A 27,557-nucleotide genomic window follows, 5' to 3' on the forward strand; every position below is an offset into this window, starting at 1 on the left:
AAGTGGAGCTGGAGACGGCAGAACTGAAGATGCTGTGATAGTCTTTGGGAGTCAGGAGGATGGACAGAATTAGGATAGAGCAATTCAGAGGGACAGCACAGGGAGGACGGTTTGGAGAATGAGTGCAGAGGAGGGATGCAGGGTATATAGGGAGAAGGATGCTGAGGATGGAGCCACCAGGCAGGAAGAGAAGAGGAAGGCCAAAGGGGAGGTTTTGTATACAGCGGCTTGATGTGACAGAAGATGCAGAGGACAGGGTGAGATGGAGACAGATGATCAGCTGTGGTGAACCCTAATGGAAGCAGCTGAAAGAAGGAGAATACGAGGTCTGTCCATAAAGTATAGGTCCTTTTTATTTTTTTCAAAAACTATATGGATTTCATTCATATGTTTTTACGTCAGACATGCTTGAACCCTCGTGCGCATGCGTGAGTTTTTCCACGCCTGTCGGTGACGTCATTCGCCTGTGAGCACTCCTTGTGGGAGGAGTCGTCCAGCCCCTCGTCGGAATTCCTTTGTCTGAGAAGTTGCTGAGAGACTGGCGCTTTGTTTGATCAAAATTTTTTCTAAACCTGTGAGACACATCGAAGTGGACACGGTTCGAAAAATTAAGCTGGTTTTCAGTGAAACTTTTAACGGCTGATGAGAGATTTTGAGGTGATACTGTCGCTTTAAGGACTTCCCACGGTGCGAGATGTCGCGCAGTGCTCTCAGGCGCCATCATCAGCCTGTTTCAAGCTGAAAACCTCCACATTTCAGGCTCTATTGATCCAGGACGTCATGAGAGAACAGAGACGTTTCAGAAGAAGTCGGTTTCAGCATTTTATCCGGATATTCCACTGTTAAAGGAGATTTGTTTAATGAAAGACGTGCGGACGGGTCCGCGCGTCGGGACGCAGCCGGCGCGGAAAAACACCTCCGTGTTGATAACCATTTGTAAAATCCAGGCGGCTTTTGATGGCTTTCAGTGGAGTGAGTATATGAGAAATTGTTTAACAGCTGGACATGTTCCAACTTGTCCTTAAGGCTTCCAACAGAGGTGTTTTTCCTGTGGCGGAGCGTCGCGGCGGCTGCGAGCCGACGCTGCAATCCGCCCGCACGTCTTTCATTAAAAAAATCTCCTTTAACAGTGGAATATCCGGATAAAATGCTGAAACCGACTTCTTCTGAAACTTCTCTGTTCTCTCACGACGTCCTGGATCAATAGAGCCTGAAATGTGGAGGTTTTCAGCTTGAAACAGGCTGACGACGGCGGCTGAGAGCGCTGCGCGACGTCTCGCAACGTGGGAAGTCATTAAAGCGACAGTATCACCTCAAAATCTCTCATCAGCCGTTAAAATCTTCACTGAAAACCAGCTTAATTTTTCGAACCGTGTCCAGTTCGATGTGTCTCACAGGTTTAGAAAAAATTTTGATCAAACAAAGCGCCAGTCTCTCAGCAACTTCTCAGACAAAGGAATTCCGACGAGGGGCTGGACGACTCCTCCCACAAGGAGTGCTCACAGGCGAATGACGTCACCGACAGGCGTGGAAAAACTCACGCATGCGCACGAGGGTTCAGGCATGTCTGACGTTAAAACATATGAATGAAATCCATATAGTTTTTGAAAAAAATAAAAAGGACCTATACTTTATGGACAGACCTCGTATGTTTATAATTACAAAAATACTCCAGTTATCTCATTTTGGATAAATTGGACCGGAATTATTTTCCCTCATACACATCTTAACATTGTGTGCTACCACTTTGTAAAGTTTCACGGAAATACACCAAGCAGTTTAGGAGGAGGTGTGCTTAGAAGACTTATAGACCGATGCAGATGGAGGATGCTAAAACTTTTTTTTTTTTGCGGGGCATATAATTACCATTGACTTCAGAAATGAATGGCTAACTAAACGTTTTGAGATTGAGTCAGCATAATATTGTTTCAACTGCTTTAGTGAACCCTACACCCTACAAATTTACATATAAAAATGATTTGGCTGATGTTTTTCCAAGCAAGCTCTCACTGCAGCTGAACTTCATATTAATTTTAATTAAGTATTGCGCAGTCATTGTTGTACTTTCTTGAAAAGTTCTTGCAGAGCTGTGGCGTAAATGTGCAAAAAACAAACACAAATTGCAATTATTAACATTTGAAAGTCTGTTTAACAGCTTGAGGATGCCTGTAGTGCTGCTGTGTGCATACATGGAAATGACATCTGGTAGGACATCTGGTAGGATGCCTGGTGGGACGCCTGGGCGTCCTTTGTTTTTCATCTGGGAATAATGTTTGTCAGAGAATTCTCCTCATCTGGGATAAGATCAACCTACCTTTACGTGGAAAATGGACTTAAACAATAATGTGAGAGTTGTCTCAATGTGGCCAAAATGACTCGCACTCATAAACGACCCATAAATTTATAACAATGGTACAGAATTCATTAAAGAATGGAAAACACATTTTGATCACCTTTTTACATTTCTGAAGCTTGGAGACACTGGGAAAGCAGAAGTGATCGATCCAAAGACATTTCACACTCACACACACACACACACACACGGACGGAAGCACGCACACACGTGCATACCTGTACACTCATGAACACAAATGCCTTTGGACAGATCAGTTGTGGGTATATCTTTTTTCATGTTAACCCCCAGTTTCATTAACATTTGCGCATGCATGCACACTACACATGACCTATACACACGTATGTTTATACACTGGGGAATGCTCTTTCAGACATTCAAAAGTTTCAGTGCATACAGATACTCTTCTGATGGTTGAGTGTAGAATGTCACATCACATCTTTATCACACGTTTCATTATTGACCCCAAGTATTTAAACTCTTCGACCTTCTCCACTTGAACTTCTTGCAACCTCATTGCTCCCGCTCATTCATTCACATATACACTGCTATTACCACATTACTTCCTCTGCTCCCTTCACCAGCATGCCCATTGAAGACCTCCAATCACCACTTTTTCCTGCTTGGGTACAGTCTCTACCACCTTATCTAAATCACTCCAGAAATCTTCTTTCTCTTTCACCTCACTACCTACCTGTGGGGCATATGCATTGATGACATTCATCATCACCCCTTCAATTTTCAGCTTTGCACTCATCACCCCTCCAACACTCTCTTAATATACTAAAAACACCATTTCTCCTCCCATCCCAACCCAACATATGGTTAGGGGGAGGGCTACAATAGTGAACTAAACATTCCTGCATTACAAAAGTGACAGTATCTCAAAAAAGCCTGAGACTGGGTTGCTCATCCACACCATGATACAGCAGTTTGAACCCACCTCCGATGTGTGTGGCCTCAATATGCATTATACAAACGCATGCACATGTCTCCATGTGTCATGTGTGCCCTGTTTTTGCATGTCTTTGTGTCTCTGTTTGGCTAACTCACCATTATCACCAGATGCTTCGCAACCATCTTCATCATCACAGTCATCTCCACTGCTCCTCTCTATCTGTGCACTCCCTCCCTCCTCTTCATCCCCCCTTCCTCGAGCTCGTTTGGCCCACCCTTGTTCCAGCAGCACCTCCTGAAAAGAACAAACAGAAAGGCAAATTTGCATTTTGCTTTACATTTCTATTTATGCTTGAATTTAAAGAGACACTTCAATTCACTGATCACAATCACTACACAGACATCACAAGGCCAGAGGTGTCACATTATTACACTTTATTATGAACAGGGTAATACACACTTTAAATAAATATTAAATATGAGGAGTATTTGAATGGGGCAGATAGTTTTATTTTGAAGGATGCAAGGTAGCATTTTTTTTTTCTCTTCATGTTCCTTTCTTGAATGTTATTTGTTTGTCATCAATATTTTCTGATGAAATCTTTGTAAATAAATATAGCGGGTTTCACAGTACTTTCACAGTAGGTATAGTGATGTCATGAACTGTATGATCTGTACTTTTTGTTGTAAAATGTGACATTAAGTTAAAAAGGCATGTATCATTAGTGTACTTGTGCTGTTCTGTTTAAAGTTGCAATTTTCTTTCTTTTCGTATGTAAAAGTGCTAATTAGGGGAGTGTGTCGAAGCATGTGGGAGTTGCAGGATGTCCTCATGAAAGAGTGAGACTGTGTTTGCGGGGAACATTGAGTGACTTTTCTCACATTGATTTACAGGAACAGAGTATTTATGGAGAGCGAAACCATCTGAATGTTCTGTTTCTTTACAACTGCAGGTATGAGGGTTTATGCATGTTTTAATATAAAAAATACAGTATGCTGGAGTCATTATTAATTTAATTTGCATAAAAAAATTTCCCCCATTGCTGTTCAGCATATAAACCTCATTCTGCCTGAACTGTTTCCTGGGAAAGCACCAAGAGCGTTCACGAAGGGAAAACCCCTGTGCATGCTCTGTTTCTCCACAAATACAGTTGTTGTTGTTGCCACAGGTTGATAAATAAATTGCTCAGAGGCTATCCTGGGAAATGTGTCCTTGTCAAACAAGAACAAAGAGTCACACCCACTCCATGAGCAATAAATGAGGCTGTGCTGTCGGAACAACTGCACTAAAGCTCAAGCATAATTAATTTTCTTCCCCTCTAAATGCAACAAATGGCACAAAACCATGTATGCATAAACACAAATGGACAAACAAGCATAGACAGGAATGCACAGCTCACAGAGAGGACTCCAGGGTAACCAAGAGCATGTTTTTTTTGACCCAGTTAAATCACAGTTTATATGCAGTGACATACTCTGAAACATCTTCAGCAACTAAAACTTAATCCCAAACCAGTTATTTTCCATTAAGTGTTCAGGTGAATACGAGGTGGTCTAGATGGGCAATTTCCACTGTTTTATTTTCAGCTGAGGACAGAGAAATGGAAACAATCACCAGGTTTAAAAAGAAAAAGACACTTGGTGTATGCAGAGATTTGGACTGCATATCTCAAACACATTTCTCACTTTACAATGATGACTCACATTCACACATATGTAAACTCAACTGTGCACCAGGAGCAACTTAAGGACCTTGCTTAATGGCACCAGAGTGATTCCCCTGTCTGGTCAGGGGATTGAACCTCTAACCCTCTGGCCAAAAGCTCACTCCTGCACCCTGCACTTATCATGTCATTTTATTCTATTTTCAAAAATGTCTTTGCTGTTGATCCCTCACAGTACCATTACTACACCTTATCTGAATCTCTCGAAGTAACCACTCATTTGACAAAAACAGTGATAGCCAAAGATTCTTTTGACAGACCTAGGACCACAGACATCCAGATGTTGGTCTCATAACATACAATAATTCTGGAAACACCAGGATCCTAAAGACTTGGACCTTCATTTTCTTCCAAAGGTCAAACACCCCATGTCTCCATGAGCTTTACCAAGGTGTAAGATGAATGTCATGCCAAGACAAGTTTATCTCTTTCACAACAAATAGATACACTATTGATGGCTAAAACCAGGTACTGCAAACCAATATACTCTGACTCTTCACTTACGTTTTCACGTTTCAAGTTGTCTGCAATCATCCACTGATTCTACAATGATCACGGTATCACCCACAAAGTCATGGTCAGTACACCTCTCCTCACTGACAAAGGCTCCTAAGTTGCTGGACTCCACAATCCTACCGAACACACAGTCCATGGAAACACTGAGCAGATTAGGACCCAGAACAGATCACTGAGGAACACCAAATTTCACTGGGATGACATCAAAGACAAATGACAATTACTTCAACAATATTCAAGAGTAATTGTGAGGTGGCTCTTTGGGTCTTAAGTACGGTGACTTTCCTGTCTTTAATTTCTTTACAGGATGGGTTCTAGTACCTCAATAGCCACAATGGCTTGTTTGCCACTAAAACATAAACCATTTCTGTTTATTATGATGCAGTAATCTGATAATGACTAAAGTAGCAGTAAATACAAGGTATTATCCCACAAATTTGCAGAAACATGCTTATACTGCGTAATTAGTGATTTGCAGTGTCGACGGGAAGTCAAGCTACATGTGATGCAAAGACTCAAACCTTCAGTTATTTGATGAAAACAACACCCTTATCAGTCATTGCAATTCTATTGTGAAGTACTCTTCATCTTTTTCTTTTTTTTTCTTTTACTGTTATGCTCTGTGATGTGGCACTAACTGGAAATCACCACATGGCTGACATGTGCTGGCATGACAACTGAAGCTGATGCCGTTTGTTTTGTCTGATGTGAAAAAACAATAAGTACGAGCAGAGATTGCAAACCTTCACCATTTCTCTTCAGAAAAAGGCTCAGAACATGTCTCAAATCATCCCGATAGTGTCGTGAGGGAGATTCATATGGCACCGATAGAAACAAAATTTTTGGAAGGCTCTAGCTCTGGATCATTTTGTGCAGATTGGTAAACTGTTAAAGGTGCACACGTTTTCTTTTCAATTCAGGATTGGTCAAGTCATGACAAATAGATACCAAGAATTATTTTAAAAGTAAATCATAAACACACTTTAACTGACTTTATATTTTGCAGGTCTCATCCTTGAGGTAAAATTGTCATTGTAAAGACTACGAGGGCTGTCAATAAAGTAACGGTCCTTTTTATTTTTTTCAAAAACTATATGGATTTCATTCATATGTTTTTACGTCAGACATGCTTGAACCCTCGTGCGCATGCGTGAGTTTTTCCACGCCTGTCGGTGACGTCATTCGCCTGTGAGCACTCCTTGTGGGAGGAGTCGTCCAGCCCCTCGTCGGAATTCCTTTGTCTGAGAAGTTGCTGAGAGACTGGCGCGTTGTTTGATCAAAATTTTTTCTAAACCTGTGAGACACATCGAAGTGGACATGGTTCGAAAAATTAAGCTGGTTTTCAGTGAAAATTTTAACGGCTGATGAGAGATTTTGAGGTGATACTGTCGCTTTAAGGACTTTTCACGGTGCGAGACGTCGCGCAGCGCTCTCAGGCGGCGTCATCAGCCTGTTCAAGCTGAAAACCTCCACATTTCAGGCTCTATTGATCCAGGACGTCGTGAGAGAACAGAGAAGTTTCAGAAGAAGTCGGTTTCAGCATTTTATCCGGATATTCCACTGTTAAAGGAGATTTTTTTAATGAAAGACGTGCGGACGGGTCCGCGCGTCGGGACGCAGCCGCCGTGACGCTCCGCCACAGGAAAAACACCTCTGTTGAAAGCCTTAAGGACAAGTTGGAACATGTCCTGCCTGTTAAACAATTTCTCATATACTCACTCCACTGAAAGCCATCAAAAGCCGCCTGGATTTTACAAATGGTTATCAACACGGAGGTGTTTTTCCTGTGCCGCCGCACCGCGCCGGCTGCGTCCCGACGCGCAGATCCGTCCGCACGTCTTTCATTAAAAAAATCTCCTTTAACAGTGGAATATCCGGATAAAATGCTGAAACCGACTTCTTCTGAAACTTCTCTGTTCTCTCACGACGTCCTGGATCAATAGAGCCTGAAATGTGGAGGTTTTCAGCTTGAACAGGCTGATGACGCCGCCTGAGAGCGCTGAGCGACGTCTCGCACCGTGAAAAGTCCTTAAAGCGACAGAATCACCTCAAAATCTCTCATCAGCCGTTAAAATTTTCACTGAAAACCAGCTTAATTTTTCGAACCGTGTCCACTTCGATGTGTCTCACAGGTTTAGAAAAAATTTTGATCAAACAACGCGCCAGTCTCTCAGCAACTTCTCAGACAAAGGAATTCCGACGAGGGGCTGGATGACTCCTCCCACAAGGAGTGCTCACAGGCGAATGACGTCACCGACAGGCGTGGAAAAACTCACGCATGCGCACGAGGGTTCAAGCATGTCTGACGTAAAAACATATGAATGAAATCCATATAGTTTTTGAAAAAAATAAAAAGGACCGTTACTTTATTGACAGCCCTCGTATGTTATAAAAAAAGACAGCCCTCCATAGCTTTTGCGTTATGTTTGAGACAGATGCACCGTTTGTTAAGATGCACTGTACTCGTATATCTGGACCAATGCCTAGAAAATCACCCAGGAGGGCAGAACCGGGACACTACTGTACTTTGCTTAAGATTAACAAATGTTTCTACTCAAGAACTTTATTTGTCCCCAAAGGGCAACTGTTTAGACAGGCACCCACTCTGTGAGATGTCCCCCGACACAGAACTTGGACACAATCCTACCTGAGAGACCAGGAGGGGGAGCCAGACCAACAATGCCAAGGAATGACCAACTACTCCCTAACACTCCACACCACTCTGTGAATTCACACAGTCACCTCGTGATATTCAACACTGCTGATGCAACAAACAAAAACTTTGACTGGAAAGATCACAGGACAGGAAAAGTCTTTAAGATAGTGTCACACTAAACAACCAGATGTGGTGCAACAGCCATGATCAGGATGCATCCACAAGTGTCAGGCATGCTCAAGAATGCAATGACAAGTGATGTGGGTAACACTTTACTTGAAGGCATGGTCATAATAGTGACATAACACTGTCATAACTGTCACATGACACAGTTGTGAACATGTCATAACCATTATGTTAATGCCATAAATGTTTATGCCTGCTGTCATTAAGTGTCATTTGGTTTTTGTAATGACAAGTTTATATTTTTTGGGTTGTCTTGAATATGACAACTTCATATTAATCAAAGTGACATAACCAGAAGTTGACTTTGGCCTTTTTGGTCTTCAGTTGTATGCCAACTTGTCAACTTGTCATTACAAAAACCGAATGACACTTAATGACAGCAGTCATAAACATTTATGACATTGACGTAATGTTTTTGACACGTTCATGACTGTGTCATGTAACACCTATGACAGTGTTGTGTCACTATTATGACGATACTTTCAAGTAAAGTGTTACCGTGATGTGGATATGAGACTGTCACTTGGTTTTCCAGTGCGGGAAACAGCAGACAACAATTGACTGAGAGCCAAGTTGGAAATGGATAAAGTTCCAAGCATCAATAATTTCAAAACATCATAAAGTAGAAGCAGACATCCTCTGCCTCCACATGAAAAGATGAGTTTTGCACAAAATATTAATTCAATTGTGCACATGAACCTGTTATGTGATATCGCCTAAAATGAAAATAACCTGAACTATTACAGGATATGTTTTTATGGTTACTAAACTGGCCTGGGCTTTTTGGAACTCAAAAATCTGAGTTATCACCTTACTCTTAGTTACCATATCCAGATAAGCGAGTAAACCTACTTTGTGGAATCCCCCACCTCTGGACTCTGTCAGGATATGTTTGGACACTACTTTGGACTTTTTTTTTGCAAAACTGGGTAAAAAATATCCTTATTTACAGCTTCTTGATTCTACCTAAGCTTGCTTTTGGCTAACAGATGTCTGAAAAGGTCATCTGAAGGTTGATTTTGGAATTGTGAATGCAGAGGATGTGAGGCATCTTGTGCTTTCTTGATGGCAGAATCAATACTATTTGTGACAGACACTTAGATGCACAGACAGGGAACGGGGACATGGACAACAACAACAACAACAACAACAACACAGACTGACGACAGCTGCAACGTCAATCACCAAACGCTATTTTTAACTGTGCCTAAATACCAACTGGTGACCCATGGTTTGTTGGATAGCTGCAAGTGGATAGATAAGGGGAACATCTGGCCACAGCTGTGGGTGTGGGTGTGGGGGGGCAACAAGGGGATCCAAACAGACTGCGTGTGGTGATTCACCATCATGTCACCACACACCAAAACAAAATGAGAGCTGAGGGAGGACAAAAATACAGTGCGTGACAACAATGTTTCCATCAGCACTCTATTTGTTTGGTTTGGGGGATGAAGCAGAGAATCACAGTATAATTTGACAAATGTTGTTCTGTTTGTTCCTTTGCTCCTCCCAGGTCCAATGACTGATTTCCACCAAACGGAGGTAGAAGATCAACATTTATATTTTTCATTTTATTTATTTTTTTTACTCCAATGTCCTCCAAACTGGGCACATATATGGAGGTGAGTTCTGGAACTACCCAGGTGAGGTCAGATTTACGGAAGGTCAATTAATGGGCTCACGATCATTGCGGTTAAAGTTCACAATTTAGATTTTTATTCTAATTTTCACCAAATCTGGTTCTTTAACTATGCAGACAAGGTAAAATGAAGTTATCATTGGGACCAAGGTCATGTCTGCCTGTCTGTTTGTTGGACTCCTCCCAGGTCCTTTTGCTGACGTCTCAGAAACTTGGTATGTTAATGAAGAATGACCCTGAAACTGGGCTTAAATAATTAATTTAGGCAAAGGTCAAGGGGAATTTTATTTTCAACCCACCCTGGACCACTTGTGGCACACTCAAAGGTGGATTCCAGAATTGCCCTGCCAAGGTCAGCCAGAGGTCAATGAAGTGACTGAAGGTCAAGATCATCAGGGTCAAATGTCAGATTTCTGTCTCCCTTACTGTGTTCATGCACACAGTACCATGCATTTCCAAAATTCTCCAGATTGCCCCATCCTAATTACTAATCTGCACATGCAGACACATCCCAAGATGTTCAAGATCATTGCAACCTGTTTTGTGTGGTGCAGGGCTGAAATTGTTCTCTGTAAAGATGACCACTGAGCTTCACTGCACTGTCACCGACGGAAAAAGCAAATAAGGTGCTGGATGCACACTGGCCTTTTCTGCAGAGGGGTCGGGTCTCAGAAGATCGACTCGGCTCATTCTGACTACCAGAACACAGACATACAAATTTTAATTGCAAGTATGAGTGAGTGCCTACACTGATAGAATCCTATTAGTGGGCAAACCCTGCATGAAACAGAACCAATTGCAGCTAAAGCCTAATTAACGAAACACTAAACTGAACACGAAGGAAGAATGAGAACAAGGAATCCAAAATGCGGCTCATGAAATAATTAAAATTCCAAAGATGCTTCTGTGTCCTGTTCACATTGCATTCCTCCTCTCATCCTTGCAGTGAGGGTGTGTGAGTGGCCCATGTGACAGGCATGGATGATAATTAATAAACGGTGTTCATTACTGCGTGTGCATCAGAGGAATAGGTTCCACGGCAGAGAGAACGCTAGAGATACTAGCATGAAAAAAGATTAAAAGACACACGTGCTCATTCATTCACACTTTTATATTAGCATTTGCCATCATCTATCCGGTCAAAAGGTCCTGATGTAACGTCTCGTATTCCCTCAGTGTATTAGTCCGTCCCCAACAGGAAATTTATTGCAATTACTTACGAGACGAACAGGACAATTGAGAAAATTAATGCGTGACAAAACAAACCTCACGCAGAAATGTTTATGTGGAGCGCCGCATGCTTTGTGAATTTTGTGTCTGTGGCGGATGCTGGCTTGGCGTTTTCTCTGTGTTTCTCTACAATATATCAAAATTAGACAGAACACAGAAAGTGTTCAACAGCTAAAAAACAAAAACATTTTGCATAATGATACATAAAACAGTTATATACGTCATTTTAATTGTGTCGCCATAATATACACACATTGTGAATGCATTGTTGCTCTCACAAAGTTATCCTCACAAATATGCAAGAAAATGACATCTTCATTCATATAAAATACCTGTACTGCACAACTCAAAAATTACAACAGCTCAGCAGTGGTCTGCAGACCACTGGTGGTCCATGAGTGACCTCTAGTGGTCTGTGAGTATTTTGGTAAAATATCATATTTGAAATTAATATTATATTCTAATTTAAAAGTGTTTGTCAAATGGTTTAAAATGACTCCAAAGTAATTTAAAAGAGGAGATATATTGATATATATTATTTTCATAATAAACTTGGATATAAATCCAAAAATTTGACTTTGACTTGCCTGTTTGGTGAAGCCAATAATATTCTGTTTTAGTGGAAGGCAGACCTGTTGTTTTTGGATATTTGGGGAGTTAGTATTGTAAGATATTTATTGGTTAATGGTCCTTGGTCTAAAAAATTTGAGAAACACTGCCCCAAGGAAGTTACTTTGTGTGTAAGTATCATGTTTCCACAACATACTGTTTAAATGTCATTTTCATCCCCCCCAAAAATCCTATATTCCTCATTAATAGGCAAATACAGTGAGGAAAATAAGTATTTGAACGCCCTGCAATTTTGCAAGTTCTCCCACTTAGAAATCATGGAGGGGTCTGAAATTTTCATCTTAGGTGCATGTCCACTGTGAGAGACATAATCTAAAAAAAAAACAAATCTGGAAATCATAATGTATGCTTTTTTAATAATTTATTTGTATGTTACTGCTGCAAATAAGTATTTGAACCCCTACCAACCAGCAAGAATTCTGGCTCACACAGACCTGTTAATTTTTCTTTAAGAAGCCCTCTTATTCTGCACTCTTTACCTGTATTAATTGCACCTGTTTGAACTTGTTACCTGTATAAAAGACACCTGTTCACACACCCAATCAGTCACACTCCAACCTGTCCACCATAGCCAAGACCAAAGAGCTGTCTAAGGACACCAGGGACAAATCTGTAGACCTGCACAAGGCTGGGATGGACTACAGGACAACAGGCAAGCAGCTTGGTAGAAGACAACAACTGTTATGATTATTTATTAGAAATTGTTAAAAACACAAGATGACTGTCAATCTCCCTCAGTCTGGGATTCCATGCAAGATCTCACTTTGTGGGGTAAGGATGATCCTGAGAAAGCTCAGAACCACACAGGAGGACCTGGTCAATGACCTGAAGACAGCTGGGACCACAGTCACAAAGATTACATTAGTAACACATGATGCTGTCATGGTTTAAAATCCTGCAGGGCAGCAAGGTCCCCCTGCTCACGCCAGCACATGTCCAGGCCCGTTTGAAGTTCACCAGTGACCATCTGGATGATCCAGAGGAGGCATGGGAGAAGGTCATGCGGTCAGATGAGACCAGAACAGAGCTTTTTGGAATCAACTCCACTTACCATGTTTAGAGGATGAAAACAACCCCAAGAAAACCATCCCAACTGTGAAGCATGGGGGTGGAAACATCATACTCTGGGGGTGCTCTTCTGCAAAGGGGACAGGATGACTGCACTGTATTGAAGGGAGGATGGATGGGGCCATGTATTGCGAGATTTTGGCAAACAACCTCCTTCCCTCAATAAGAGCATTGAAGATAGGTCATGGCTGGGTCTTCCAGCATGACAATGACCCCAAACGCACAGCCAGGGCAACTAAGGAGGGGCTCCGCAAGAAGCATTTCAAGGTCCTGGAGTGGCCTGGCCAGTCTTCAGACCTGACCTCAATAGAAAATCTTTGGAGGGAGCTGAAACTCCAAACCTGAAAGATTTGGAGAAGATCTGTTTGGAGGAGTGGAGCAAAATCCCTGCTGCAGTGTGTGTAAACCTGGTGAAAAACTACAGGAAATATTTGACCTCTGTAATTGCAAACAAAGGCTACTGTACCAAACGTTAACACTGATTTTCACAGGTGTTCAAATACTTATTTGCAGCAGTAACATACAAATAAATTATTAAAAAAAAATCATACATTGTGATTCCGGAATGTTTTTTTTTTTTTGGATTATGTCTCTCACAGTACACATGCACCTAAGATGAAAATTTCAGATTTCCATGATTTCTAAGTAGGAGAACTTGCAAAATCGCAGGGTGTTCAAATACTTATTTTCCTCACTGTATATGCACCAAGCAGTGCTAAAATATCATCAGCTCATCTACTCTGTGCAGAGTTACCTATGGTGTAAGTGTCATATTTCTACAATATACCATATTCTCCACAGTACAGATTCTACCTGTTTAAAAATGCCTCTTGAGGAGGAAAACCCAAGTCACACCGGAGGATAAATCGTGCCTTTTCTCTGTATTATCAGATCTTTAATTTGGGATTTTTGTGTATTGTTGTTCTGTGTGTTTTATTATTGACATTTATTCTTGTATTATTAAGAGTTTATTTTGTTTGGTGCTTTGATTCCTGGGAAAATCCTATATAAATTATTATTATTATTATTATTATTATTAACAAATGTGTGATCTATACAAGTTGCACTGAAGTGTAGCTCACAGGACCTCCCATACTAGTAAAACACCCCCCCCCCCCAAAAAAAAAACATCAACTTATATGCCAGAAAATACGAAAAGAAATAGGTAATCAGCATGAATATGTAAATAAATGACCCATGCAATGCTAAAATCTCATCAGCTCATCTTCTCCCCAGGTGGTATCTGTGAAGTAAGTATCAAGTGCCTTCCATGCTTTGTAATAAGTGGTTCAATCAACAACACAGTGTTTAGCACAAATAATAAATCATTACCAATAATGCAGATGTATAATATTATGGATCTTCATGTCAACTGTTCCATAAATCATCCAAAAAAACAAAACAAAACAAAAAAAAAACAACATATCAGCATGTTGTCTGTAGCTTTGGAAGGGACATCCAGTATCATTGCTGAATTAATGTGACTGCACATTTTATCTGCTGTACATTACACAGTTATCGGTTTAAGCAGCACTTCATTTATCCAAGGATGTTATTTTTTTATGTATGTTTAACACAAGCACTAAAGGCAATGCCGTTTCAAAATCAAAGCAAAATTCAAAAAGGTATGGGCTTTTGTGTGTGCGTGTGTGTGTGATGAAAGAGTCGTTTGAGGACCATACGTGTTGATTTTCATAACAATCTTGACACTATTTCCAAAGATATCTCACTTGAGATGAGCACCTGCGTAAGCTGCTCCAGCCTCAGTTTGGCCCCCTTCAGGACAGGATCTGTATTACGGACAGTCATCTCTGGATTCTCTCTCTGGGTTTTCAAACTGCTGCCAACCACATGACCTGCATAACTGCAAAGAAAGAAAGAACAATAGTGAGTCTTAGTGTCGTCTTTGTTGCACAGTTTTCAGTTTTCTCAGAGACACTGGAATTGTTGACGCAGTGTCAGATTCACACATGTTCAGACACCGTGAGTGCCTGAAACACAAAGGAGCACTTATTTTATCCAAGCTAAAGTGTCATCTGAGACGTTTTGTCGATATCGTGTAACATGTTTCGCCAGAGGGAATTTTAATTACTGATAAACTCAGACTGACTATTCATGGTTTTCAATAAGACTGCGAACCAACATGAAAGGCATCACAGGGCTGAGGAACATCCTGTGCACTCCACACAACACAAGGCAACATCCATCTGTCTGTAATGGTGGTTTTGACAACACATGACTTCATCATGTAATGTCGGGGTGACTTCATTATGAAGTCATTCATACCAATAACTCACAAAAGTTTTGCTCATCAATATGTGCTTTTGCTCATCTGTCTCGGCTCCTTGCTTCTTGTGATATACAAAAAGTGTTTTCAGACCGTGTTTTCCTTGACATTGGCTTTTGACCAAACTACACACCATCTGTTGACTGTCAGTGTTAATTTAACACTGTCAGTGTTTGTTTTACACTGGTGATTTTACTGTGTACCTCAAAATCTAATCACCTGAGAACACTCTGGGTATTTACAGGAAGTTACTGCTTCTACATTTAATATTTCAACTAAAAAACAAATTTCTACAAATAAAAATGTTTCAGTAATTACTTTGCAATGTCTGATACTTCAGTTGCAAATACGAAATTTCTCGTACAACAAACTGAACTGTCTGCATTTTACTGACAGTAACTGAGCTGAATAGTTATTCGCAGCGTTTCACTTTTTCCACATTTTTTTCTTTTTTTGTTGTTTTCACAGCCTTATTCCAAAATCGATGAAATTAATTTTTTCTGCAAAATTCAACACACAATACCCCATAATGACAATGAATTTTTTTGAGATTTTTGAAGATTTATTACAAAATAAAAAACTAAATGGACTGCATCTATATAGTGCTTTTCATCTGCATCAGACGCTCAACGTGCTTTACAATAATGCCTCACATTCATTCCGATGTCAGGGTGTTGCCAAACAAGGCGCTCACAACACACCAGGAGCAACTAGGGGATTAACGACCTTGCCCAAGGGCCCACCCATAGTGATTTTACCGTCAGGCTGGGATTTGAACCGAGGATCCTCTGGGTTCAAGTCCAATGCTTAACCACGAGACCATCACCTCCCCACAAATAAAAATAAGTACACACATGTACATAAGTATTCACAGCCTTAGCCATGACACTCAAAATTGTGCAGGTGCATCCTGTTTCCACTGATCATTCTTGAGATGTTTCTACAGCTTAATTGGAGTCCACCTGTGGTAAAGTCAGTTGGACTGAAGGTCCAACGTCTGCATAGAAGGTTCCACTGCTGACAGTGCATGTCAGAGCACAAACCAAGCATGAAGTCAAAGGAATTGTCTGTAGACCTCCAAGACATTGTCTTGAGACACAAATCTGGGGAAGGGTACAGAAACATTTCAGCTGATTTGATTGTCCTAATAAGCACAGTGGCCTCCATCCTCCATAAATGTAAGAAATTCAAATCCACCAAAACTCTTCCTAGAGCTGGTCACCTGTCTAAACTGAGCGATCAGGGGAGAAGGTCCTTAGTCAGGGAGGTGACCAAGAACCCGATGGCCACTCTATCAGAGCTCAAGCATTCTTCTGTGGAGAGAAGAGAACCTTCCAGAAGGACAACCATCTCTGTAGCAATCCACCAATCAAGCCTGTATGGTAGAGTGGCCAGACAGAAGCCACTCCTTAGTAAAAGGCACATGGCAGCCCACCTGGAGTTTGCCAAAAGATACCTGAAGGACTCTCAGACTATGAGAAACAAAATTCTTTAGTCTGATGAGACAAAGACTGAACTGTTTGGCGTGAATGCCAGATGTCATATTTGGAGGAAACCAGGCACCATCTCTACAGTGAAGCATGGTGGTGACAGCATCATGCTGTGGGGACGTTTTTCAGTGGCAGGAACTGGGAGACTAGTCAGGATTGAGGGAAAGATGAATGCAGCAATGTACAGAGACATCCTGGATGAAAACCTGCTCCAGAGCGCTCTTGACCTCAGACTGGGGCAACGGTTCATCTTTCGGCAGGACAATGACCCTAAGCACACAGCCAAGATATCAAAGTAGTGTCTTCAGGACAACTCTGTGAATGTTCTTGAGTGGCTCAGCCAGAGCCCAGACCTGAATCTGATTGAGCAACTCTGGAGAGATCTGAATGGCTGTGCACCAACTGGTTTGCACTGTTAACTTAACCTGGGTTCGCTTCCGACCATTTTCTTTCCATGTGGAGTTTGCACGTTATCTCTGTAGGTTCTCCAGCTTCCACCTACTTCCCAAGACATGAAGGTTCGGTGAACTGGAGACTCTAACTTGACCGTAGGTGTGAATCCATTTGCCTGTCTAAATGGGGCCCTGCTATAGGCTGGCAGCCTGTCCACCTCTCACCCAGTGACCACTAGGATAAGCTCCAGCCCCTCCATAATGGGAATAAATGAGTATAGAAAACAAATTAATGTTTCAGGCTAAGTAGTTATACAGTAATTTCAGCAAAAAGAAATTCAAGACAAGAGAGAAATTGAAGCGATAAAGCCAAGAAGTTGATCAAACCAGCCATCTGCTCCTCTGTTTGTGCATATCATATGCATGTGGGAGGATTAAAAAAAAAGCTCAATTATAAACCACAGTCTGCTCCAGGGGGAAATCCAAAGATTACCCAAATTCCAGAAAAGGTTTTAGGGATTAACATCATATCCGGTACGTCAAATGTAATTTTTCCACGCTGCACAAACAACAAGGTTTACTTTACCGTCTATCATGAGATGACTGTGCGAACACTAAACCAGCCTGTCCACAGATGTTACAGAGCAAGGTGCCAATTTCACAAGGGCGTCATGAAAATAAATACCTACGCTTACTGCATCTCTCATTAAGTGAGGATCAACACACCATGTCACATAAAAATCACTGGCGTGTCATGTAATTATCTGCAGTTATCACCCTGAAAACATAAATGGATAAAAATCATCTTACAGTACTTCACAATAAGCTACAACAGTGAGGAAAACTGCCGTTATGCTCAGATGGAAGCTTGATTTTCTTCATACTCATAAGCTTTTCTATGACATTAAAATTTCCATTGAGCGAGTTGCAAATGATTTTAGATTAGATGGCCTTTACAATAATAAAACTGGACATAAATCAGATATGGAAAGGCTAATCATATACTGTGTCTCTGGTTATTGAGGATATGAATTTTGTTATATTTCTATTGAGTGTCATGTAAATTCAGTTATGATCAACGTTGCAGGGAATTCAAGACTTCCAGCAATTTCTCAGTGTCGAATGGAGAAGAACACTGAAGAATATAATGACACATCATCTGCATAAAGTTGTATCATGTATAATGTATAGTTTATGTAAATATTTAAAAGAAAATGGGTAACCAGCAGAGATTCAGGCCGAGTTATTTTTATCCTGGAAACAGCCACAGAAGAAAATACTCTGAAGATAAACTATTATAAAGAAATCCTACAAATCTGTCAACAGAAGTCCACAAAACTCATTGTCATGCTTTTTGTTTGTCTATTGTCATTTCCTTTGTATTTTAAGTGCAGCAAAAACAAATGCTATACTGATGATGTTACAATCTCAGAGTAAATATTCCAGCACTGATTTTAGCTCTTAAAGTGTTATTCTCAAATTTTCTGAGTTGATGATAATAGTGGTGATTCAGCTCTTTACAAGTATGATTTAACTCTCTGAAAGTGAAATTTTAACTATCCATGAGCTGAGTGAGAAATGAGACGACTGTAGTGTACAACACAACGTGACGGGCTCATTCACAGGGCACATCAAGGGCACAACGTGAAGGGCACCTTAAGCGCCTGACATTGGCGGATTTGGCAGATTCTCAAAAATCTCTCTGAAATGCTGGAGAAAGCTTGCCCCAGGGGTCCCAAATTATTGACTTCAGGGCAGGTTGACATCAGAGGAGGGTGACATCATATTGGTGGAGCCAGATGTTTGATGACAGTCCCCTCACTTACTATCAGACATAGTTCACCTTTTGCAGTCAGAGGGTGGGCACACTGGTAACTCAGTCTATGAAGCGGTAACATAGCTTGACAGAGCTGATCACTGACTCAATGTTTGAGACATTATGTGATGTAGCCTATATACAGTGAGGAAAATAAGTAGGGTGGCTGGGATGGACTACAGGACAACAGGGAAGCAGCTTGGTAGAAGACAACAACTGTTATGATTATTTATTAGAAAGTGGAAGAAACACAAGATGACAGTCAATCTCCCTCGGTCTGGGATTCCATGCAAGATCTCACTTTGTGGGGTAAGGATGATTCTGAGAAAGCTCAGAACTACACAGGAGGACCTGGTCAATGACCTGAAGACAGCTGGGACAACAGTCACAAAGATTACATTAGTAACACATGATGCTGTCATGGTTTAAAATCCTGCAGGGCAGCAAGGTCCCCCTGCTCAAGCCAGCACATGTCCAGACCCGTTTGAAGTTCACCAGTGACCATCTGGATGATCCAGAGGAGGCCTGGAAGAAGGTCATGTGGTCAGATGAGACCAGAATAGAGCTTTTTGGAATCAACTCCACTTACCATGTTTAGAGGATCAATCAATCAATTCAATCAATTTTATTTATATAGCGCCAAATCACAACAAACAGTTGCCCCAAGGTGCTTTATATTGTAAGGCATGGCCATACAATAATTACGTAAAAACCCCAACGGTCAAAACGACCCCCTGTGAGCAAGCACTTGGTGACAGTGGGAAGGAAAAACTCCCTTTTAACAGGAAGAAACCTCCAGCAGAACCAGGCTCAGGGAGGGGCAGTCTTCTGCTGGGACTGGTTGGGGCTGAGGGAGAGAACCAGGAAAAAGACATGCTGTGGAGGGGAGCAGAGATCAATCACTAATGATTAAATGCAGAGTGGTGCACACAGAGCAAAAAGAGAAAGAAACACTCAGTGCATCATGGGAACCCCCCAGCAGTCTAAGTCTATAGCAGCATAACTAAGGGATGGTTCAGGGTCACCTGATCCAGTCCTAAGTATAAGCTTTAGCAAAAAGGAAAGTTTTAAGCCTAATCTTAAAAGTAGAGAAGGTGTCTGTCTCCCTGATCTGAATTGGGAGCTGGTTCCACAGGAGAGGAGCCTGAAAGCTGAAGGCTCTGCCTCCCATTCTACTCTTACAAACCCTAGGAACTACAAGTAAGCCTGCAGTCTGAGAGCGAAGCGCTCCATTGGGGTGATATGGTACTATGAGGTCCCTAAGATAAGATGGGACCTGATTATTCAAAACCTTATAAGTAAGAAGAAGAATTTTAAATTCTATTCTAGAATTAACAGGAAGCCAATGAAGAGAGGCCAATATGGGTGAGATATGATCTCTCCTTCTAGTCCCCCTTAGTACTCTAGCTGCCGCATTTTGAATTAACTGAAGGCTTTTCAGGGAACTTTTAGGACAACCTGATAATAATGAATTACAATAGTCCAGCCTAGAGGAAATAAATGCATGAATTCGTTTTTCAGCATCACTCTGAGACAAGACCTTTCTAATTTTAGAGATATTGCGTAAATGCAAAAAAGCAGTCCTACATATTTGTTTAATATGCACTTTGAATGACATATCCTGATCAAAAATGACTCCAAGATTTCTCACAGTATTACTAGAGGTCAGGGTAATGCCATCCAGAGTAAGGATCTGGTTAGACACCATGTTTCTAAGATTTGTGGGGCCAAGTACAATAACTTCAGTTTTATCTGAGTTTAAAAGCAGGAAATTAGAGGTCATCCATGTCTTTATGTCTGTAAGACAATCCTGCAGTTTAGCTAATTGGTGTGTGTCCTCTGGCTTCATGGATAGATAAAGCTGGGTATCATCTGCGTAACAATGAAAATTTAAGCAATACCGTCTAATAATACTGCCTAAGGGAAGCATGTATAAAGTGAATAAAATTGGTCCTAGCACAGAACCTTGTGGAACTCCATAATTAACTTTAGTCTGTGAAGAAGATTCCCCATTTACATCAACAAATTGTAATCTATTAGACAAATATGATTCAAACCACCGCAGCGCAGTGCCTTTAATACCTATGGCATGCTCTAATCTCTGTAATAAAATTTTATGGTCAACAGTATCAAAAGCAGCACTGAGGTCTAACAGAACAAGCACAGAGATGAGTCCACTGTCTGAGGCCATAAGAAGATCATTTGTAACCTTCACTAATGCTGTTTCTGTACTATGATGAATTCTACAACCTGACTGAAACTCTTCAAATAGACCATTCCTCTGCAGATGATCAGTTAGCTGTTTTACAACTACCCTTTCAAGAATTTTTGAGAGAAAAGGAAGGTTGGAGATTGGCCTATAATTAGCTAAGATAGCTGGGTCAAGTGATGGCTTTTTAAGTAATGGTTTAATTACTGCCACCTTAAAAGCCTGTGGTACATAACCAACTAATAAAGATAGATTGATCATATTTAAGATCGAAGCATTAAATAATGGTAGGGCTTCCTTGAGCAGCCTGGTAGGAATGGGGTCTAATAGACATGTTGATGGTTTGGATGAAGTAACTAATGAAAATAACTCAGACAGAACAATCTGAGAGAAAGAGTCTAACCAAATACCGGCATCACTGAAAGCAGCCAAAGATAACGATATGTCTTTGGGATGGTTATGAGTAATTTTTTCTCTAATAGTTAAAATTTTATTAGCAAAGAAAGTCATGAAGTCATTACTAGTTAAAGTTAAAGGAATACTCGGCTCAATAGAGCTCTGACTCTTTGTCAGCCTGGCTACAGTGCTGAAAAGAAACCTGGGGTTGTTCTTATTTTCTTCAATTAGTGATGAGTAGTAAGATGTCCTAGCTTTACGGAGGGCTTTTTTTTAATAGAGCAACAGACTCTTTTTCCAGGCTAAGTGAAGATCTTCTAAATTAGTGAGACGCCATTTCCTCTCCAACTTACGGGTTATCTGCTTTAAGCTGCGAGTTTGTGAGTTATACCACGGAGTCAGGCACTTCTGATTTGAAGCTCTCTTTTTCAGAGGAGCTACAGCATCCAAAGTTGTCTTCAATGAGGATGTAAAACTATTGACGAGATACTCTATCTCACTTACAGAGTTTAGGTAGCTACTCTGCACTGTGTTGGTATATGGCATTAGAGAACATAAAGAAGGAATCATATCCTTAAACCTAGTTACAGCGCTTTCTGAAAGACTTCTAGTGTAATGAAACTTATTCCCCACTGCTGGGTAGTCCATCAGAGTAAATGTAAATGTTATTAAGAAATGATCAGACAGAAGGGAGTTTTCAGGGAATACTGTTAAGTCTTCAATTTCCATACCATAAGTCAGAACAAGATCTAAGATATGATTAAAGTGGTGGGTGGACTCATTTACATTTTGAGCAAAGCCAATTGAGTCTAATAATAGATTAAATGCAGTGTTGAGGCTGTCATTCTCAGCATCTGTGTGGATGTTAAAATCGCCCACTATAATGATCTTATCTAAGCTAAGCACCAAGTCAGACAAAAGGTCTGAAAATTCACAGAGAAACTCACAGTAACGACCAGGTGGACGATAGATAATAACAAATAAAACTGGTTTTTGGGACTTCCAATTTGGATGGACAAGACTAAGAGTCAAGCTTTCAAATGAATTAAAGCTCTGTCTGGGTTTTTGATTAATTAATAACCTGGAATGGAAGATTGCTGCTAATCCTCCGCCCCGGCCCGTGCTACGAGCGTTCTGGCAGCTGGTGTGACTCGGGGGTGTTGACTCATTTAAACTAACATATTCATCCTGCTGTAACCAGGTTTCTGTAAGGCAGAATAAATCAATATGTTGATCAATTATTATATCATTTACTAACAGGGACTTAGAAGAGAGAGACCTAATGTTTAATAGACCACATTTAACTGTTTTAGTCTGTGGTGCAGTTGAAGGTGCTATATTATTTTTTCTTTTTGAATTTTTATGCTTAAATAGATTTTTGCTGGTTATTGGTGGTCTGGGAGCAGGCACCGTCTCTACGGGGATGGGGTAATGAGGGGATGGCAGGGGGAGAGAAGCTGCAGAGAGGTGTGTAAGACTACAACTCTGCTTCCTGGTCCCAACCCTGGATAGTCACGGTTTGGAGGATTTAAGAAAATTGGCCAGATTTCTAGAAATGAGAGCTGCTCCATCCAAAGTGGGATGGATGCTGTCTCTCCTAACAAGACCAGGTTTTCCCCAGAAGCTTTGCCAATTATCTATGAAGCCCACCACATTTTTTGGACACCACTCAGACAGCCAGCAATTCAAGGAGAACATGCGGCTAAACATGTCACTCCCGGTCCGATTGGGGAGGGGCCCAGAGAAAACTACAGAGTCCGACATTGTTTTTGCAAAGTTACACACCGATTCAATGTTAATTTTAGTGACCTCCGATTGGCGTAACCAGGTGTCATTACTGCCGACGTGAATTACAATCTTACCAAATTTACGCTTAGCCTTAGCCAGCAGTTTCAAATTTCCTTCAATGTCGCCTGCTCTGGCCCCCGGAAGACAATTGACTATGGTTGATGGTGTCGCTAACTTCACATTTCTCAAAACAGAGTCGCCAATAACCAGAGTTTGATCCTTGGCGGGTGTGTCGTCGAGTGGGGAAAAACGGTTAGAAATGTGAACGGGTTGGCGGTGTACACGGGGCTTCTGTTTAGAACTACACTTCCTCCTCACAGTCACCCAGTCGGCCTGCTTTCCCGGCTGCTCGGGATCTGCCAGAGGGAAACTAACAGCGGCTAAGCTACCTTGGTCCGCACCGACTACAGGGGTCTGGCTAGCTGTAGAATTTTCCAAGGTGCGGAGCCGAGTCTCCAATTCGCCCAGCCTGGCCTCCAAAGCTACGAATAAGCTACACATATTACAAGTACCATTACTGCTAAAGGAGGCCGAGGAATAACTAAACATTTCACACCCAGAGCAGAAAAGTGCAGGAGAGACAGTTGAAGCCGCCATGCTAAACCGGCTAAGAGCTAGTAGCTGCGCTAAGCTAGCGGATTCCTAAAAACACACAAAGTGAATAATGTGTAAATAATTTAGAGGTCATTCAGCAGAGGGAGTGCTTTAGTTAAGGCACGTGAAGATTACACTGTGAAACAAATCGTTATCTAGGTAACTAGATCAATCTAACTGCGCAGATTAAACAGCTAACAGATACAGCAAAACACCGCTGCGCTCCGGAACAGGAAGTGATACAATACCGCAGTGAGAGCCAACCACCAGTAGAGGTAAGCAAGAGATGGATGAGAACAACCCCAAGAAAACCATCGCAACTGTGAAGGATGGGGGTGGAAACATCATACTGTGGGGGTGCTCTTCTGCAAAGGGGACAGGATGACTGCACTGTATTGAAGGGAGGATGGATGGGGTCATGTATTGCGAGATTTTGGCAAACAACCTCCTTCCCTCAGTAAGAGCATTGAAGATGGGTCATGGCTGGGTCTTCCAGCATGACAATGACCCCAGACACACAGCCAGGACAACTAAGGAGGGGCTCCGTAAGAAGCATTTCAAGGTCCTGGAGTGACCTGGCCAGTCTCCAGACCTGAACTCAATAGAACATCTTTGGAGGGAGCTGAAACTCCAAACCTGAAAAATTTGGAGAAGATCTGTATGGAGGAGTGGACCAAAATCCCTGCTGCAGTGTGTGCAAACCTGGCACACACCTGGCAAACAAAGGCTACTGTACCAAATATTAACATTGATTTTCACAGGTGTTCAAATACTTATTTGCAGTGCTCCTCCTAGGGGGGCACTGCAAATAAGGATGGATGGATGATTTCTGGATTTTTTTTTTTTTTTTTAGATTATGTCTCTCACAGTGGACATGCACCTAAGATGAAAATTTCAGACCCCTCCATGATTTCTAAGTGGGAGAACTTGCAAAATCGCAGCGTGTTCAAAGACTTATTTTCCTCACTGTAAACTGGACGTCTGCAATTTTATCATTTGCTACTGGACTGTCGTCGAGACAGGTTCTACATATTCCATTACATTTATTCATATGTCTTCTGTACACATTTTGTCATACCCAAGGGATCCAGAGGAGGTGGTGCATCCAGTCAAACCTCAGACGCTGGCTGTTAGAGGTGACATAGTGGTAGCAGAGCTCAATTCTTGCTAGCATTTCAGCACAAGTGTCAGAGGTTTTAATCCTGTTGAAAATTTATGCAAGACCACAATGAACATCAGCATTGCACTACTGACATCGACTGAATTAGCTCCTCCGGAGTCTGGCGGACCTTGGCGCCTGTCAACATTAATCGCATTTTCACTCTCCTTCAGAATGTGAATGCAACAGAAGCCTTTATGTCATATTTCTATAAGTGATTCCACGTTTATATGCAAGCAGTGTTTAAGTACTCTCTTTAATGTTCACAACATACACTCAGAAAAGTCTGTTGGGTTTATATGGTTTAAATATGTACACTGGTTGCACATGGTCAGAATGTGTCCATATAACATAAGCTCTGATCTGAACATGTGCAAACGATGTAAATATATCAGTCCTGTTTCAAGGAAACACACACACACACACACACACACACACACACACACACACACACACACACACACACACACACACACACACACACACACACACACACACACACACACACAATGAAGTTGGGACGTTGGGTAAAATGTAATTAAAAACAGAATACAATTATTTACAAATCCTCTTCAACCTATATTCAATTGAATACACCACAAAGACAAGATATTTAATGTTCCAACTGATAAACTTTATTGTTTTTGTGAAAAAATCTGCTCATTTTGAAATGGATGCCTGCAACACGGTTCAAAAAAGCTGGGACAGTGGTATGTTTACCACTGTGTTACATCATCTTTTCTTCTAACAACACTCAAGAAGTGTTTGGGAAGTTTCTGTGAAGGCTCTCAGTTGTCCAGGTGGTTTCCATAGTAGAGAAGCTTGAATGTTCGACTGTGCTGGGTTGCTTGACAAGAGGACGTTTTGCTTCAAATCGCAGAAGCTTCCTCAGCTAAAATTCTTGCTCTGGTAGTCTGACTTCTGTCTTGACTCTTGTAGAGAAGAATAAACAGAAGTCACAAAAGCTGGAGTTTTAAACCTAACCAGACCCCCTATTGTTTAGTCACTAACCTATAGCAGTCTGCCTCTCAGAAGGAGGGGTCTGGTTAGGTTTAAACTCGGTCTGGGATTCCATGCAAGATCTCACTTTGTGGGGTAAGGATGATCCTGAGAAAGCTCAGAACTACACAGGAGGACCTGGTCAATGACCTGAAGACAGCTGGGACAACAGTCACAAAGATTACATTAGTAACACATGATGCTGTCATGGTTTAAAATCCTGCAGGGCAGCAAGGTCCCCCTGCTCAAGCCAGCACATGTCCAGGCCCGTTTGAAGTTCACCTCCCATGCCTCCATCTGGATGATCCAGAGGAGGCATGGGAGAAGGTCATGTAGTCATATGAGACCACAATAGAGCTTTTTGGAATCAACTCCACTTACCATGTTTAGAGGATAAGAACAACCCCAAGAAAACCATCCCAACTGTGAAGGATGGGGGTGGAAAAAATCTCTGCTCTTCTTGTCCTTCTCTGAATTTGCTGTGTTTTCTTCAAACACAACTCAGTTATTCTGCTCGCACTCCATGAAAAGTTACTTGTTGCGACTCCAACATATCTACAATAAACGACTGACCCTGTCGTGTCTGGTATTTTCTCACATTCAGCGCCTGCTGTGGTGCCGTCTGACACCACATCACAACGCTGGTGAGAGCGTGACACAGACGACACACAGAGATGAGTCTGAGTGACACTTAATGAGATCCAGCGAACACCAAACATGAGTCACAAGTGCCAAAATGGCAGTGCTGCTCTGTGGTTGCCCGCGGTTACTGCGGGGTTGCTAACTGAAACACACACAGAGAGCTATTCTTCAGTTGCACCCTGCAGCAAACATGAAGACGAGCCGCAGTTTGCACACCAGCACGTGCACGACTGCCACACAAAGACACCAAATAATCTGACGTAGTAATCTGACAGGAGGTGTGTCATTAAAGCTTAGTGGAGTCTTTCAGGTAAGTGTTCCGGCGCCTGAGGCGCATGCACACATGTCGCACCTGTATAAATGTGGTTTACATGGATTCGATGAATAATACTTTATCGTTCCAGGAATACTTTATTGGGCGACCCTGGGAAGCACTCCCAGCTGGTTCCAGGACTTCACCGCATTGGGTGTGTCATGCCTTCAGTGCTGGAAGCCAGAGCGAGTGTGTAAACATTATATGATGCTTCCCTCTTCTGGAAACTCTCAGTTATCACACATTCATTCAAAGAAAACAGCACAATCATAAGAAATACTTCAATACGCTGTAGCACCACATTTCTAATTCCGTATTTATTTCCTGTCACTTAGTGGCCAGTGACTATGCTCATGTGATGATATACTGCGACAGCTGGTATCAGCTCCCCTTTAAACAATGATGAGCTTCATTTTCCACGTAAAGGATGATGCTCTGACATAACTTAATAGGCAGGGTTTGGAGGGTTACTTTAAAAATGTATTCTGATACAGTTACTAGTTACCTGTTGAAAAATGTAATCAGTAATGTAATCCAAGTACCATAATATTAAAGTAATGTAATTTGATTACT

The 27,557-nt window shown here is 41.5% G+C and overlaps 1 protein-coding gene across 3 annotated transcripts in view; it reads right to left on the bottom strand.

Annotated features, from left to right (window-relative positions):
* LOC117518396 (glypican-5-like) overlaps positions 1-27,557 on the bottom strand; it is a 126,992-nt gene that overhangs the window by 38,897 nt on the left and 60,538 nt on the right. For 2 of the 3 annotated variants that reach the window (XM_034179504.1, XM_034179505.1), the window contains 2 exons: positions 14,643-14,763; positions 3,407-3,545 (listed from right to left, as the gene is read on the bottom strand). In XM_034179504.1, coding sequence (XP_034035395.1) covers positions 3,407-3,545; positions 14,643-14,763 — 260 coding nt within the window. Of the gene's footprint in view, positions 1-3,406; positions 3,546-14,629; positions 14,764-27,557 lie in introns of all 3 variants that reach the window. The other variant, XR_004562974.1, reaches the window with a different exon arrangement.

The sequence above is a fragment of the Thalassophryne amazonica genome, chromosome 10 (assembly GCF_902500255.1).
Source record: "Thalassophryne amazonica chromosome 10, fThaAma1.1, whole genome shotgun sequence".
Taxonomy (NCBI): Eukaryota; Metazoa; Chordata; class Actinopteri; order Batrachoidiformes; family Batrachoididae; genus Thalassophryne; species Thalassophryne amazonica.